At 46.1% G+C, this 17821-nt stretch overlaps 1 protein-coding gene across 1 annotated transcript in view; it reads right to left on the bottom strand.

Annotated features, from left to right (window-relative positions):
• Window positions 1–352: 352 nt before the first annotated feature.
• LOC141155124 (uncharacterized) overlaps window positions 353–17821 on the bottom strand; it is a 153984-nt gene continuing 136515 nt past the window's right edge. The window contains exon 25 of the mRNA XM_073641796.1: window positions 353–476. Within this exon, the coding sequence (XP_073497897.1) occupies window positions 414–476 (63 nt within the window). The 3' untranslated portion in view covers window positions 353–413. The remainder of the gene's footprint in view (window positions 477–17821) is intronic.

Raw genomic sequence — 17821 nt, 5'->3', positions numbered from 1 at the left:
AAGAGGCATGCACATAGCATGAACTGGAGCAAGATTTGCAGGCTGGACTGACAGGTAAAATTGCGGTCTTGCATAGTGGGAGGTGGTGCACTATGCAAGCACGCTGCCAGGGATGTTACACTAGTAGAGTCAATGGGCTTGAATGTTGAGGCTTGGTCAATGATCATTACAGAAGTAGCACATCTGAAATTGGCTATAGTTATTACAATAGTTCAGCTCTTTCTGATCTGCTAATCATCAAGTTCCTGGGGATCAAACCCCCCCAACTTTCTGAAAAACCTTTTGAAGAATCTTTATTTCAGTTTGGACGAGCAGACATGGTGATAATGAGGCTATGAAGTCTCAATGGTTACTCCTTCTGTTGTTGCTCCAATTATTGTTGGGTCGCTCCTGGTGCACATTCCACTGTACAATTAACATGTGAAGCTTGGTTCTGTGAAATTGGCCACCCCATGGAATTTACTATACTTTATGATCTGTGAATTGAAGAGAGAATGTCATTGTCAGAGTAATTAATTTAACTAACATGTAACAGGTTGCTTCATACTATGTTTCTAAGCCAACAGACCCCATGATACTGGTTCTTCTTGAGGAGACAGATGCTAGATGGTGTAACCGGTAGCACGGGCTAGGCAATGATTGCTGCGAAAAACATTTACCTATCTTCTTCTCTGCCATCAACAGGAGGTAACTATAAAGCTGTCCATACAGTGGCATGAAAAAGTTTGGGCACCCCTGGTTAAATTTATTGTTATTGTGAACAGTTAAGCAAGGTGAAGATGAAATGATTTCTAAAAGGACTAAAGGTAAAGATTAGTGATGAGAGAGCACTATAATGCTCGGGTACTCGTTGCTCAGGTCAAGCAAATTGGAATACTAGGGTGCTCGACCCGAGCAATGAGCCCAATGTAAGTCTATGCGAAACTCGAGCATTTTTCAGGCAGCTCCCCCCGGCGGTCTGCAGAGGGCCTAAAAATTGCCCAAATCAATGGGAACAGTGCTCAAATGACATGGGAACAGCATGGGGAAGACCCCTGGAAGCATTTCTGACTCCCAGTTCACTGCTGTTAACAACGTTGTCAGAGTATTACGCCACTTTTACGGACAATAAAACATACAAAAACGAAACCAAAATGGATTTTCCTGGGAAATATATTAAGGAACATCCTTTCCAGGGTAATGACTTGTATAGAAGGCAAAATAAATAACCAAAAATACTCCTCCACACCTTGGGCTATGTTCACACGTTGCGGTTTTGATGCGTTTTTGCACTTTTGCATTGCTTTCAACCAAGACAAATGCATTCACCAGGAAATGTCATTTTAACATTTTACAATCTTATCTGGCCATGTGGTGTGTGACACATCATCAGACACATGCATATAGTGCTGAAAAGACATGGGAACAGAATGGGGAAGACCTCTGGAAGCATCTCTGACTTCCAGGTCACTGCCTTAAAGTGTGCCCATCATGAGTGATCCTTGGTGCATGCGAAGATGTCTCCCGCAATGCACCTGTCGTTGCAGACTTGCAACAATCACCGTCCATGTCCTTGTCCCACTGCAGCGTTAAGTTGTCCCTACCCCATTCCTTGGAATGCAAGAGCAAGTATGCAGTCAGCCAGCCAGCCACCCACCCACAGGGTGCAATACTATACTGCCAAATTTTGACAGCTGCTTGCACTTGAAATGTGGCCTATTAAGCTCATAGAGGCGGAAGCTTTTCACAACCTCATGCCGGCGGCGGCTGGGTGTCCATACTTGTTCCCGCGCCGCCACTATATTTCCCGGTATCTCCTCTGCCTTCCACAAGCACGGGTCCCACAACATTACCTGTGCCCTCCCCAGTGCACTTACTGGGGAGGACCACCTAACCACAAACACGTGGACAGGTGAATGTGGCCAGGGACGGTACGGAGCCAGTCCACAACTTTTTTTTGCTGAGAGTTGTATTTAGCTCGGTGAAAGGACTGGCATAGAGGGAAACCCTATCTACCCTGCATGTCATTTCTCACAGGAAGTCCTGTAATGCAGCTTGTTGCCGAAGCAATTGCAGCCCGTCCAACATCAACTCGCACTTGTTGGTGGTGCTTTGACACACACACATCTTTCTTTGCGCATTTAATTTCTTGAAAACAGAGTTGGACAATGGCCTGATCTGTAATGCGGTTTGAGAAATAACATGCATAAGCATGGCCGATCCACATTAAAAAAGCAGCAATAGAGTGTCCGAGAACCTTCCCCCACACTTTTCTTAGCCAGGGCTGCTTTTCGGCAGGGTTGGATGGACCCACCAGAGAACCGGAGACTCCTCCGGCGGGCCCTGGCTTCTCCTTCAGGAGAGTTCATAGTGCCGAGGTGAGGCCATGATGATGATAGAGGCCACCATCTGCTTAGTTTTCTGTTACTTGGAATGCAAGTGCAAGTATGCAGCCAGCCACTCACCCACCCACAGGCTGCAACACTAAACTGTCAGATTTCTGGGCAGCTTTTTGCTCTTGAAATATGGCCTTTTAAGCTTGTGGAGGCGGAAGCTTTTCACAACCTCATGCCGGCGGCGGCGGCCGGGTGTCCATACTCGGTCCCCAGCCGCCACTATATTTCCCGGTATCGCCTCTGCCTTCCACAAGCACGGGTCCCACAACATTACCTGTGCCCCCCCCAGTGCACTTACTGGGAAGGACCGCCTAACCACAAACACGTGGACAGGTGAATGTGGCCAGGGACGGTACGGAGCCAGTCCACAACTTTTTTTTCGCTGACACTTGTATTTTGCTCGGTGAAAGGACTGGCATAGAGGGAAACCCTATCTACCCTGCATGTAATTTCTCAGAGGAAGTCCTGTAATGCAGCTTGTTGCAGAAGCAATGTCAGCCTGTCCAACATCAACTCGCCCTTGTCAGTGGTGCTTTGACACACACACATCTTTCTTTGCGCATTTAATTTCTTGAATACAGAGTTGGACAATGGCCTGATCTGTAATGCGGTTTGAAAAATAACATGCATAAGCATGGCCGATCCACATTAAAAAAGCAGCCATAGCGTGTCCAGGAACCTTCCCACACACTTTTCTTAGCCAGGACTGCTTCTCAGCAGGGTTGGACGGTCCCACCAGAGAATCCTCTGGTGTGCCTTGGCTCCTACCTCAGGAAAGCTCATGATAGCGCTAAATTTTCAGCTGCTATGGGGCTCTTGAGCGGGGGAGAAAGGTTAGCCCTCAGAGTCAAATCCTCTGGTGGGCACAATGTTTTTCAATCTGAAACAGCTTCTCAGTGGGAGTTGTATTTCACCACAGCCATATTCTTTAGCTTGGTGAAAGGACTGGCATAGAGGGAAACCGTATCTACTCTGGCTGTCATTTCTCCATCACCGGGTTCTGCCCATTGTCACACATGACCATGCCTGGCTGTATGTTCAGCGGTAAGAGCCACAGATCAGGCTGCTGTGTTACAGCTTTCAACAACTCCACAGCGCTGGGCGGTTTGTCAATTAAGCATTAGGCATGTTATCTTCAGCACAGCCTGTTGCCGCTTGGCCAAGGCAGTGCAGCAGTGCTGTCAGCTTGTGACTGATGTTGTCATTTCGGAGATGGAGGAGGAAGTGCATGAGCTGAACAATGTGATTACATTGTTGTTAAATTGGTGACGCTGTTTTTTATACTAAAGAAAGATCCTATTGTTTTGCATTTTTTAATTTTTTTTTTAAGACAAATGCATTCACTGGGAAATGTCATTTTAACATTTTACAACCTTAGTTGGCAATGTGGTGTGTGACACATCATCAGATTCATCCTGTTTTATTTATGATGGAGAGACTCTGAAAGTCATAAAGCCTATTTTTATAGGGACATCAGACAGCCCTTACTATTCTTAAAAGGCCAGCAGACGGCCCTAGCTATTGTTAGAGAGCCATCAGCCGGCTATGCTTTGTTGTTCCCATTATTAACAAGTGGGTCTCCTATACTGTTATTGCATATCCAGTGACTGCAAGGGCTGCCAAAAATTTGGACGCAACCCAATACCTCTTTGAAGAGACATAGAGGAGGGTCTCAGTAAAAAAAATGTTCCCATTATAAAGGAGTGGGTCTCCTATAAGTGGTATTGCCCATGCTGTGACTGCAAGGGCTGCCAAAATTTGGGAAAAACCCCACTAAGAATTTAAAGACACATAGATCAGGGCCACCGTAACAAGATACGACATGTTCCCATTAGAAAGGAGAGAGTCTGCTATACAGTTATAGGTTATGCAGTGAGTCCAACGGGTGATAATTTTAGGAAAAAACCCACTAAGAATTTAAAGACACACATATCAGGGCCACAGTAACAAGGTGCGACATGTTCCCATTAGAAAGGAGAGAGTCTGCTATACAGTTATATGGTATGCAGTGAGTTCAACGGCTGACAGGTTTAGGAAATACCCCACTAAGAATTTAAAGACACATGGAGCAGGGCCACAGTAACAAGGTACGACATGTTCCCATTAGAAAGGAGAGAGTATGCTATACAGTTATAGGGTATGCAGTGAGTTCAACGGCTGACAGGTTTAGGAAATACCCCACTAAGAATTTAAAGACACACAGAGCAGGGCCACAGTAACGACAAATTCCCATTAGAAAGGAGAGAGTCTCCCATAGTGTTGGCCTATGTAGTGAATGCAAGGGCTGCCAAAAATTTGGGGGCACTTCAATGCCCCTTGGAAGAAATATGGAGGAGGGCCTCATAAAAAAGCGGGCCTCCTATACTTGTAATGCCTATGCACTAAGTGTATGAGCTGACAAACATCTACCCCTGGGGGGTACACATGAACATACTGTGTAAAAATTTTTTTTTACGGGCATCATAAGTACCCTTTAAAAAATTAGGTGGGTGTTGCATCACGGACCACGGTCACCCTGGTGATATGGTGGTGAAGGATGAGGAGAAGGAGGAGGACAAGAGCACATAGCCAAAATCAGGAAGCATATACCCATGAGTGGGTGTGAAAAGGTGCATTGGAATACACCTCTTAAGAAAAGACACTGGATTTGAGTTTATGTTACGCTGCTATCATTCGGTGGTGTTGAGAAGTCTGGCGCAATCCAGCCCTTGTTCATTTTTATAAGAGTCTGCCTGTCAGCATTTTCAGTTGACAGGCGGATGCGCTTATCAGTTATAATTCCACCAGCGGCACTAAAAACCCACTCTGACAAAACGCTGGCGGCAGGGCAGGCCAGAACCTCCAAGGCATAGAGAGCCAGTTCATTCCACGTATCCAGCTTGGATACCCAATAATTATAAGGCACAGCGGAATCACGGAGGACGTTGGTACGGTCAGCAAGGTACTCGCTCAGCATCTTCCCAAACTTTGCACTCCTTGTGAGAGTACCCCACGCCTCAGGGCCTGTCAGATGGGAGGGTCTGAGAAAACTCTCCCAGAACTTTCACAGTGTTCCCCTGCCTCTGCTGGATTGAAGTTGTGTCTCTCTCGCCTGTACTCCTTGGTTGTCCAACGAAGTTTGCCCTCTGCCGCCAGCGTTTTCAGATGGGAATTTTTTTAATAGTTCCGCAACAAGGACCTTCTGGTACAGCCCCATTTTTGTAGACCTGTCCGCCTCAGGAATAAGAGATATAAAGTTCTCCTTGTAACGTGGGTCTAGAAGTGTCACCAACCAGTAATGGCTGTCACCAAAAATTTTGAGAATGCGAGGGTCATGAGAAAGGCAGCATAACATAAACTCAGCCATGCGTGCCAGACTACTAACAGGCAAGACTTCCGTGTCCTCACCAAGAGGATGACTGACCATGCTCTCCTCCTCCTCCTCCTCTCTGTCCTCTGGCCATCCACACTGAACAGACGGTATGACAGCTGTGCAGGTAGTACCATCTATAGTGCATGAAACTAGCTCCTGTCCTTCCTCCTCCTCCTCCTCTTCCTCATTGTCACCTAATCCACATTGGGATGAGATGAGGCTTGGCTGTGTGTAATCACCCTGTATGGTTCCTGGCTCCATCTCATCGTGCTCTGCCTGCAATGCATCCTCTTTCATTGTGAGCAGAAGACAGAGAAGCGGAATGGTGATGCTAATTATGGCGTCATCGCCGCTCACCATCTTGGTGGAGTCCTCAAAGTTTTGGAGGACAGTACATATGTCTGAAATCCATGTCCACTCCTGAGGTCTTATGTGTGGAGTCTAAACTGAATACCGACGGCCTTGTTGACGCTGGTACTCAACAACTGCCCTCTTCTGCACACAAATCCTTCCTAACATCTGCAGTGTAGAGTTTCAACGCGTGGGGACATCACACACCAGTCTGTGAGCCGGAAGCTGCAAATCTGCTGAAACACTGCACGGGCGGCGGACGCTGTAGCTGACTTTCTAAAATGGGCACACAGGCGGCGTACTTTAACAAGCACATCCGGCAGCTCCGGATAGGATTTGAGAGACTGCTGAACCATGAGGTTAAGCACATGGGCCTGGCATGGTACGTGTGTGAGCTCGCCTTGCCTCAGAGCCCCCACCAGGTTCTGGCCACTGTCACACACGACCATGCCTGGCTATAGGTTCAGCGGTGTGAGCCACAGATCTACCTTCTCTTTTAGAGCTGTCCACAACTCTTCAGCATTTTGCGGTTTGTCACCTAAGCATATTAGCTTCTGCACAGCCTGTTGCCGCTTGGCCGAGGCAGTGCTGCAGTGCTTCCAGCTTGTGACTGATGTGGTAATTTTGGAGATGGAGGCTGAAGAGGAGGAGGAGGCTGAGGTGCAGGAGCTGTAGACCATTGGGGCAACCCTGATTGACCTAGGGCCCACAATCCTTGGCGTCGGGAGGACGTGTTCCATCCCAAGGTCCGACTGGGTCCTGGCTTTCACTATGTTAACCCATTGTGCCATCAGCGAGATGTACCTTCCCTGCCCACAAGCACTTGTCCACGTGTCCGTGGTTAGGTGGACTTTGCCGGTAACTGTGTTGTTGAGAGCACGGCTAATGTTTTGGGACACGTGCTTGTGTTATGCGGGGACGGCACACCGGAAGAAATAGTGGCGGCTGGGGACCAAGTAACAAGGGACGGCCACCGCCAGCAGGTTGCGGAATGCTTCTGTCTCCACGAGCCTAAAGGCAACATTTCGAGCGCAAGCAGTCGTGAAATGTTAGAATTTAGTAGTGTGGCCTGTGGGGCGTTGGCTGCATATTTGCGCTTGCGTTCCAAGGACTGTGGTATGGACAACTGAACGCTGCGCTTGGACAAGAACATGGATGTGCTTCCTAATGCTGCTATTTGAGAGTGTGCAACGACAGGTGCAGGGCAGGAGGCATCTTCGCATGCACCATGGACAGGGTATTGGCTTGCATCCACAACAGAGGAAGAAGCAATGGTGCTACCCGCAGACACTGTTCCTGGACCCCGGGGTTCGGCCCACAAAGTCGGGTGCTTTGCCGCCATGTGCCTGATCATGCTGGTGTTGGTCAGGCTTGTCGTTTTTCCACCCCTGATGATGATGGCCTGGCAGGTGGTGCAAATGGCTTTTTTGGGGTTATCAGCAGAGTCTTTTAAAAAACAACCAGACTCGGGAAGACCTAACAGTTGTACTGGCAACTTCCTTCGCGTTGGTGTTACGGGGAACGGCTGCCTGCCTTCTGTCTGCGGCCTCCACACTGCTTCTTCCTGCCTGTTGGGGTGCTCTCCCTCCCTCCCACTGTGTGCTGCTGTCCTTGCTCTGCATGTCCTCCTGCCAGGTTGGGTCAGTTACTATATCGTCCACCACCTCGTCTTCCACTTCCGCACCCTGGTCCTCCTCCTGACTTTCTGGCAATTGTGTCTCATCATCGTCCACCTCTTGTGACACTTTCCCACCGTCACCTTCGTGTGACCGTGGCTGCTCAAATATTTGGGCATCGCTACACGCGATCTCCTCTTGCCCCGCTTCAAGTGTACCGGGCGAGTGGCCCGAATCTATAAATGGAAAAGTGAACAGCTCTTCAGAGTGTCCAAGTGTGGGATCAGTTGTCTCTGGGTACTCGGCATGGTGGGAGGAAGGAGGATCAGGGTGAGGAATATGCCGTCCAGACTCACGGCTACTGAGACTTGACCGTGTGGAAGACAGGGTGGTGGTGGTGGTAGCTAAGTGACTGGAAGCATTATCCGCTATCCAACCAAGAACCTTTTGACACTGCTCTGGGTTCAATAGTGGTGTGCTGCGATCCCCTAGAAATTGGGACAGGAAGATCAGGCGAGAAGATGTGGGTGTTTGTTGTGGCACAATTTCGGCTTGCCCACAGCCTTGTCCTCAGCCTCTGCATGCACCATTACCATCACGTCCAGTTCCCCGTCCCTTGCCACGTGCCTTGCCCATTTTAAATGGAGGACAGTATCTTCCACGCGCACTACAAATGACTGAGTTTGGAACAAACTTATATGTGAGCCGTTTGACAGAGAAAACACAGTTTTAAATACCTGGCCTGTAGGTAACTATTTTGAACAGCAAACCAGTGTCAAAAACTTTGCTGACACACTGAAAAAAAAATTTAATGCAGGCCAGAAATGGCAGTATTTTCTGAAAACGTATTTGTGATCCGTGTGACGGAGAAAACACAGTTTTAAATAGCTGGATTTTTAGCGCTGTAATATGGAAAGGACCTGGCTGTATTCTGCAGTGCCAACAAGCAAATGGCGCAGAAAAAACGTGTTCTCTGGATTGCCTTTTAAGCAAATTATGAGGATTAAGATGCAAAAAAAATTATTCCTGGCCCCTGAGACCTGGGCCTATTTCTATAAATATAACAGCAGCAGAAGGCAGAACTGGAATGGAGCCTCTTGTCCTATGTGCACTGCAGTCTGTTATATACCCTGCCTGCCAATACACACTGTCTGCCTGATATCTCTGCAGATGGATTAGTTAGTCCTCAAAACGACTGTTTGTGAAGATGGATATGTGTAATGTACGCTTTTTCTCCCTACACTACCTAATACACGATTAAATCTCTCCCTGACACAGCAGCAGCTCTCCCTACACTGTCTGATCCGGAGTGACTGTGACGAGCATGGTGGCGCCAGGTCTTATATAGACCTGATGACGCTGTGCGGCTAGCCAATCACTGTAATGCCACAACCAACATGGCTACAGCATTACACTGCATGGCAGGCAATCCCTGCATGTGCATTGGCTCTGTAAAGAGCGCCAAACATGCAGGGAGGGGACCCGAGTTCCCGCCTGAGCAACCCGGAAATACTCGCCGAGCATCTCGAGCACCATGATGCTAGGGCGAGTAGCGAGTAGTGGCGAGTGCGTTCGCTCATCACTAGTAAAGATGACACATTTCCTTTGTATTTTAGGCAAAATATATATATATTGTCATTTTTTTACATTTTAAAATTTACAAAAAAAGAGGATGTGCAGATGCAAAATTTTGGGCACCCTTGGAGATTTGTGTGCTCCGATATCTTTGACTAAGGTGTCAGACCTTAATTAGCCTGTTAGGGTTATGACTTGTTCTCTACCATCGTTAGGAAAGGTCAGGTGTAAATTTCACAGCTTTATAAAAACCCAGCCTCCTCTAACCTTGTGCCAAATACCAGCAGCCATGGGTTCTTCTAATCAGCTGTCAAGCACTCTGAAAATGGCGGAGGCCACAAAGCAGGAGAAGGCTATAAGAAGCAAAGCATTTTCAAGTTGCCCATTCCTCAGATCGAAATGTGATTAAGAAATGGCAGTTACCAGGAACAGTGGAGGTCAAATCCTGTGGACCGATGAGGTTAAAATAGAACTCTTTGGCCACAATGATCAATGGTATGTGTGGAGAAAAAAGGGCACAAAATTCCAGGAAAAGAACATCTCGCTGACCATTAAGAATGGGGGTAGATCAAATATGGTTTGGGATTGTGTTGTAGCCAATGGCACGGAGAACATTTCATGGGTAGAGGGAAGAATGGATTCAATGAAATTTGAACAAATTTTTGATGCAAACATAACACCATCTGTAAAAAATCTGAAGTTGAAAAGAGGATGGCTTCTACAAATGGATAATGATCCTAAACACATGTCAAAATCCACAGTAGACGACCTCAAAAGATATAAGCTGAAGTTTTACAATGGCCCTCACAGTCCCCTGATCCGAACATCATTGACAATCTGTGGCTAAACCTCAAAATAGCAGCACATGCAAGAAGACCCAGGAATCTCACAGAACTGGAAGAATTTTCTAAGGAAGAATGGATGAAAATGCCTCAAAAAAGAAATGAAAGACTCTTGTCTGGCTGCAAAAAGCGTTTATAAGCTGTGATACTTGCAAAAGGGGGTGTTGCTAGCTGCTAATCATGCAGGGTGCCCAAAATTTTGCACCATCCCATTTTCTTTTTTGGCATTTTTAAAATGCAACAGATGAAAATATATATTTTTTGTTCCAAAAAAACAAAGGAAATGTGTCCTCTTTAACTTTAGACCTTTTAGAGATAATTTCATCTTCAACTTGCTTAATTCTTCACAATAATAGTAATACTGACCAGGGGTTCCGAAATGTTTACATGTCACTCTACATGACATAGCTTTCATTGAGTTAACAGCTATCTCTTCTGATTCTAGGGTTGAGCGAGTATGTTCTGTCCGAGTATGCTCGGGCCGAGCTCTGAGCATTTACAGCTACTCGGTGATATGGTTAAATCGCTCCCGTGTGCATGATTTGCAACTGTTTGACAGCTTTATTACATGTGAGGAATGCGTAAGAAATAGACATTCCTCACATGTAGTAAAACTGTCAAACAGTCGCAAATCATGCACACGGAAGCGATTTAACCTTATCATCGAGCAGCTGTAAATACTCAGAGCTCGGCCCGAGCATACTCGGTGAAAGGGTTAATAGAACATACTCGCTCAACACTACTTCTGACTCCTCGGTACACTGGAGGGCTGAGCTCTCCTGGGTTTTCTTTGAGAGAGCTGATGCCAGACTCCTCTGATAAAGGCTTATCTTCATGCCAAAGAAAGAGATTCGGCAATTAAAATAGAACAGGCTTGATCATTCTCTTCCCAGACATCATCTGTCAGGGGAAAGTTGAGAGACCTCCATATTCCTTACTTGGAGACCATTTCAATCAAAATCAGGGCATTCAGCTGACTTTTCTCCAATGGTGGAGGGGGACTTTAAGTCAGTGTAAGACTCTTGCAACATGACTACAGATATCGGCCACACCAGAACCCTACAAAAAGGAAATATGTAGCACATAGTCATACAGACTCTGGATCATGTCACTGCCAACATGTGAATATGGAGAATTGATCAGTTGGGGTATCCAGCAATCAGGAAGCAGGTGATCAAGGAAACTCCCAACTTGAGAAAACTCAACAATCTAGACTCACAGGCCCTTGATTCATCATTTGCGGCTTTTTTTTAAGTCACTTTCCTTTTCTGTCTTGCGGTATTAGTTGACATTTTTGGGGCAAAATTCAGCAAAATGGAGAACGCAATTGATGAATTTGGTGCAAATGAAAAAAATGGTCTTTTTTCCTGTCTTCAACTACTTTTTCAACTTTTGGCTCCAATAATTGCACCAAAATTATTCAGGCATACTCAAAAACACACCAGAGAGGGGAGGCAAGTCAGGCTAGGCTGAAATTTCACCAAATTTTGTGACAATATAAAAAGTCGTAATTGATGAATCAAGCAAAACAATCTGGAGTCACTAAACTCCGCCCACAAAGTGATAAAAAACAAAAAGCAGGCGAGCACAAATAAAATAGACTTTAAAAAAGGTACAAATGGAATAATGAATAGGGTTCAAACAAAGAAAGATGCAAAGCTAGAAAAAAACAGGCGCAAATGCAATGATTAATCGCGAACACAGTGTTTACTGTGCCACCTATTTTTAAGAAAAAAAAAGTATTTAGTCAGCCACCAATTGTGCAAGTTCTCCCACTTAAAAAGATGAGAGAGGCCTGTAATAGACATCATAGGTAGACCTCAACTATGAGAGATAAAATGAGAAAACAAATTCTGAAAATCACATTGTCTGATTTGGAAAGAATTTTTTTCAAATTTTGGTGCAAAATAAGTATTTGGTCAATTACAAAAGCTCATCTCAATACTTTGTTATATATCCTTTGTTGGCAATGACAGAGGTCAAACACTTTCTGTAAGTCTTCACAAGGTTGGCACACACTATTGCTGGTATGTTGGCCCATTCCTCCATGCAGATTTCCTCTAGAGCAGTGATGTTTTGGGGCTGTCGCTGGGCAACATGGACTTTCAACACCCTCCAAAGGTTTTCTATAGGGTCTAGATCTGGAGACTGGCCAGGCCTCTCCAGTAGAGATGAGCGTTGTTCTACTCGAACTGTTCGCCAATCTCAAATTCGAGCTGTTTTGGGCGGTGTTCGAGCCGTTCGGCGAACATGAACAATTTGAGAAAAATTCGGCTGTTCGAGGTTATGTTCGATAACTGTTCGTGCACCAAAATCATAACTGGATTTTTTTCTCAGTAATGATGAAAATTAATGTTAATACGCAGTTTGAGTGTACAGCGGGGTGGGGGGAGGGGCAGGGGATGGATCTCTGCAGGAACAATGAAGATCTCCATTTTTTTTTCTCTTTCCCGCATTTACAGTGGGGAGGTGCAATCTGTCAGCCTATCAGCAGCGCACACACGGAGCGAAGTGCTTTTTTTCACCCAAGCAAGGGCATGTGTCATTGGCAGTGTATGTCACATGTCCTTGCCCTATAAGACCAAGCCATTTTCCCCGTCGCCACCATTTTCTCACTGCTGCAGCTGCGTGTTAGACGGCACCGCTGTTGCTGTGTGCGCTATACCTTGTTAATTTCAAGCCAATTTTCGCACAAATATACAGATAGCTTGGGAGTAGGGAATAGTTGTGATTGCAGTCCTTTTAAGGACTAGGTTACAGCATTTCCTACGACTTTTATCAGGGAGGTCTGTGCTCTTAAATAGATAGGTTGTGGGAGTAAAGACAAAATGTAATTGGAGTCCTTTTCAGGACTAGGTTACATCAGTTCCTATCAGTTTTTGCCAGGCAGGTCTGTGCCAGTGCTGTGCAAGTTTTTTTCACAGCATTTGGCTGAATCTAGCAAAGCTAATCCTTTTTGGCCTATTGCAGAGTGTGTTAGTCAGTGGAGTAGCCTATCTGTGTTGCAAGATATACCACCTGTGTATAGAATACCAATTTTTTTACTGCACCTAGTGAAGTAAAATCTTTTGGGCATAGCATCATTCTATTAGTCCGTCTATACTGACCTCCATCAGGTTGCAAATTAAAACTAATTTTTATCTGCATCTACAGTACCTCTGAAAAAATATTTGGGCTTCTAGCAGTGTGTGGGACTTGTTGTATTAGTCCATCTATACTGACCTCCATCAGGTTGCAAACTGAATATATTTTTTTCTGCATCTACCTCTGAAAAAATATTTGGCCTTCTAGTAGTGTGTCGGACTTTCTCTATTAGTCCATCTATACTGACCTCCATCAGGTTGCAAATTAAAACTAATTTTTATCTGCATCTACAGTACCTCTGAAAAAATATTTGGGCTTCTAGCAGTGTGCGGGACTTGTTCTATTAGTCCATCTATACTGACCTCCATCAGGTTGCAAACTGAATATATTTTTTTCTGCATCTACCTCTGAAAAAATATTTGGCCTTCTAGTAGTGTGTCGGACTTTCTCTATTAGTCCATCTATACTGACCTCCATCAGGTTGCAAATTAAAAATAATTTTTATCTGCATCTACAGTACCTCTGAAAAAATATTTGGGCTTCTAGCTGTGTGCGGGACTTGTTGTATTAGTCCATCTATACTGACCTCCATCAGGTTGCAAACTGAATATATTTTTTTCTGCATCTACCTCTGAAAAAATATTTGGCCTTCTAGTAGTGTGTCGGACTTTCTCTATTAGTCCATCTATACTAACCTCCATCAGGTTGCAAATTAAAACTAATTTTTATCTGCATCTACAGTACCTCTGAAAAAATATTTGGGCTTCTAGCAGTGTGCGGGACTTGTTCTATTAGTCCATCTATACTGACCTCCATCAGGTTGCAAACTGAATATATTTTTTTCTGCATCTACCTCTGAAAAAATATTTGGCCTTCTAGTAGTGTGTCGGACTTTCTCTATTAGTCCATCTATACTGACCTCCATCAGGTTGCAAATTAAAAATAATTTTTATCTGCATCTACAGTACCTCTGAAAAAATATTTGGGCTTCTAGCAGTGTGTGGGACTTGTTGTATTAGTCCATCTATACTGACCTCCATCAGGTTGCAAACTGAATATATTTTTTTCTGCATCTACCTCTGAAAAAATATTTGGCCTTCTAGTAGTGTGTCGGACTTTCTCTATTAGTCCATCTATACTGACCTCCATCAGGTTGCAAATTAAAACTAATTTTTATCTGCATCTACAGTACCTCTGAAAAAATATTTGGGCTTCTAGCAGTGTGTGGGACTTGTTGTATTAGTCCATCTATACTGACCTCCATCAGGTTGCAAACTGAATATATTTTTTTCTGCATCTACCTCTGAAAAAATATTTGGCCTTCTAGTAGTGTGTCAGACTTTCTCTATTAGTCCATCTATACTGACCTCCATCAGGTTGCAAATTAAAACTAATTTTTATCTGCATCTACAGTACCTCTGAAAAAATATTTGGGCTTCTAGCTGTGTGCGGGACTTGTTGTATTAGTCCATCTATACTGACCTCCATCAGGTTGCAAATTGAAAATAATTTTTTTCTGCATCTAACCCAGCCAATAGTTTTGGCCTAATACCACAGTTTGGCCACTCAGCTCTGCTCGGTTACCATCCATTGTTTTTTTGTGCAAACAACTCCAGAGTTGTGAATTAGTTAACCACCAAAATGAGTGGAAAAAGGCCTGCTGCTGGTGGAAAGGGGAATAGGCGTGTTGGGAAGGGGAAAAAAGGTGTCCGTGGGGTAGGTGTTAAAGCAACAGTAACATCTGCAGAAGAAAGACCATCTTCCAGCCAAGCTAAAATGTCTACTTCTTTTAGCGGACAATGTGATAAGATCCCTTTCTTACAGCCACGCCAATCGCTACAAATTCCAGATGAGGCACAAAAACAGCAGGTGCTTCAACGGATATCAAGTGCTCCTCTAAGTGGGCTCTCCTCCACATCAACTTCAACATCACAAATACTCCAGTCCTCAAAGGTGTCACCCAAATCGCACTTGCTTCCTCACAGCTCCCAAATCTCCAGCTGCCCGTCTGAGTATGAGGTAGAACAGATGGTTGAGTCTGCAGAGCTGTTTACTCATATATAGCCTGGGAATCAGAGGTCGACTCCAGCGCTTCTGTGAATCCAGATGAGGAAATGATCTGCACTGATTCCCAGAATCTTTATGAGTCGGATCCAGGACCAGACGCAGAAGGTTCTGACCATAATGTAGACCCTCATTCCCAAACTGTAACTCCTGTTGGTGGAGACAATGAGGAAGATGATGATAAGACTCAAATACCTGATTGGAGCGACAACTTTAGTTTTTTGTCAGGGCAGGAACAGGTTGGCTCTGAGGACGACGGGTGTGATAACGCACAGGGTGATGATGATGAGGTCGGAGATCCCACTTACTGTCAACCCACAGTCAGCCAAGAGATGAGGTCAGCAGAGGAGGTGGAGGAAGATGCTAGTGACGACGAGGTCAGGTTGCGCCTTCCTGGACAGAGACGTAGTACTGGAAGCACGTCAACAACTGCATCCTCAAACACAACTCTGCCTCTCACCACAAGTCGTGGTGGCTCTTCAGGTCGCATGGGTGCTAAGCCTTGCATAGCCTGGGCATTTTTTCAGATCGATAAAGATGACCCAACTCGTGTTATCTGTAATATTTGTCAGCAAAAGCTAAGTAGAGGCCAAAAAATACATAGTTTGAGTACTTCATGCATGAACCGGCACATGGACATGAAGCATAAGTTGCAGTGGGAAGCTCAGTGTGCTACAATGCGGCCTAGCCAGCCGGGCCAACCACCGTCTGCCATATCTTGTGCATCCGCGGCCTCTTCATCCTCTGTGACTGGGGGGACAGCAGTCACACCTGTTTTGGGGCGCAGACCTGCCACCTCTTTACCCGCAACAGCCAGCGTGATTGGCAGGTCATCATTTTCTTTGGAGGTGGTAACACCAGCTGGTGTTGAGCGCTGTCCGACATCGATAGCACCACCTTTGGATGAAGGCAACCTAACATGTCCGCCTGCATCTTCCTCACAGACCGGCAGTTTGCCGGGGACACCCTTATCAACCCCGTCTAAGCACAATAGCCAGCCCTCGGTCCCTCAGATGTGGACAAGTAAAAGACCATTTCCTCCTAGCCATGAGAAAGCTAAGAGGTTGAATTTCACCATCTGCAAGCTCTTGGCTACAGAAATGCTGCCTTTCCGCCTGGTGGACACAGAGGATTTTCGAGAACTTATGTCCGTCGCAGCGCCCCAGTACCAGATTCCCAGTCGGCACTACTTCTCAAAGAAAGGTGTGCCTGCGCTCCACCAGCATGTCGCACACAACATCACCGCTTCTTTGAGAAACTCTGTGTGTGACAGGGTGCATTTCACCACAGACACTTGGACGAGTAGGCATGGACAGGGGCGTTACATGTCGCTGACTGGGCACTGGGTAACTATGGTGACAGCAGGACAAGGGGCTGCTGTCCAAGTCTTGCCGTCCCCACGAGTTGTGCGTCAATCCTCTTTATGTCAAAGTTCCTCCACTGCTTCTGCCTCCTCAACCTCCTCTCGGTCTTCCACCTGCACCCAAAGCCTGTCTGATCATGCCACAAGCTTTCTAACTGCGCAGAAGGGATCCTGCACACCTCCTTACTATGCTGGCAGTAGGGCTCAACGTCATCAGGCGGTTTTTACATTGAAATGTCTGGGAAATGTGAGTCACACAGCTGAGGAGTTGTGGTCAGCTCTGGAGAACCAATTTCATGAATGGTTGTCTCCACTGGACCTGAAACCAGGGAAGGCCGTGTGCGACAATGCTGCAAACCTGGGTGCGGCCCTTCGCCGGGGCAATGTCACACACGTGCCTTGTATGGCTCACGTGTTGAACCTGGTTGTCCAGCAATTTTTAGCCCACTATCCCAGACTAGATGGCCTTCTGCAGAGGGCACGGTCGCTGTGTGCTCACTTCCGCCGTTCGCATCCCGCAGCTCAGCGACTTACATCTCTACAGAAGTCGTTGGGCCTGCCACTTCACCGGCTAAAATGCGATGTGCCTACCCGGTGGAATTCAACTCTGCACATGTTGCAGCGACTGTGGCAGCACCGACAAGCCCTGGTGCAATACGTTCTGACGTATAGCCTGGGCCAACGAGATTCAGAGGTGGGGCAAATCACGCTGGAGGAGTGGTCTCAGATCAGGGACCTATGCACCCTTCTGCACAGTTTTGAAATGGCGACGAAGATGTTTAGTGCTGACGATGCCATTATCAGCATGACTATTCTGGTGATTTTCATGCTGGAGCACATGTTAAACAGAATTCGGAGTCAGGTGGTGGCACAAGAGGAGGTGGAGGAAGTAGAGGAGGAGGAGTTGTATGCGGAAGGGCTAACATCTGCAAGGTCCAGAAGGTCGGCAGCACCAAGGCGGCAGGCATGTGAGGGTGGGGGAGATGGTTTTACCAGGGCGCATGGTAGCAGCCAAACTAGTGAGGAAGGTGCAGGAGCCCAGGAAGAAGTGGAGGACGAACTGATGGAAGACTCATCAGATGAGGGAGACCTTGATCACATTTCTGTTGTGCGAGGTTGGGGGGAGAGGACAGAGGAAGGAAGCATGATTGTTACCTCGCCACCAACACAACAGGGACTTGGTGCTCCTGGATGCGCAA

This window comes from Phyllobates terribilis, unplaced genomic scaffold, assembly GCF_046119375.1.
Source record: "Phyllobates terribilis strain yellow unplaced genomic scaffold, ASM4611937v1 Scaffold_7__3_contigs__length_470593459, whole genome shotgun sequence".
NCBI lineage: Eukaryota > Metazoa > Chordata > Amphibia > Anura > Dendrobatidae > Phyllobates > Phyllobates terribilis.
The sequence above is the reverse complement of the archived record's forward strand: the minus strand, read 5'-3'. Positions and strand labels throughout refer to the sequence as shown.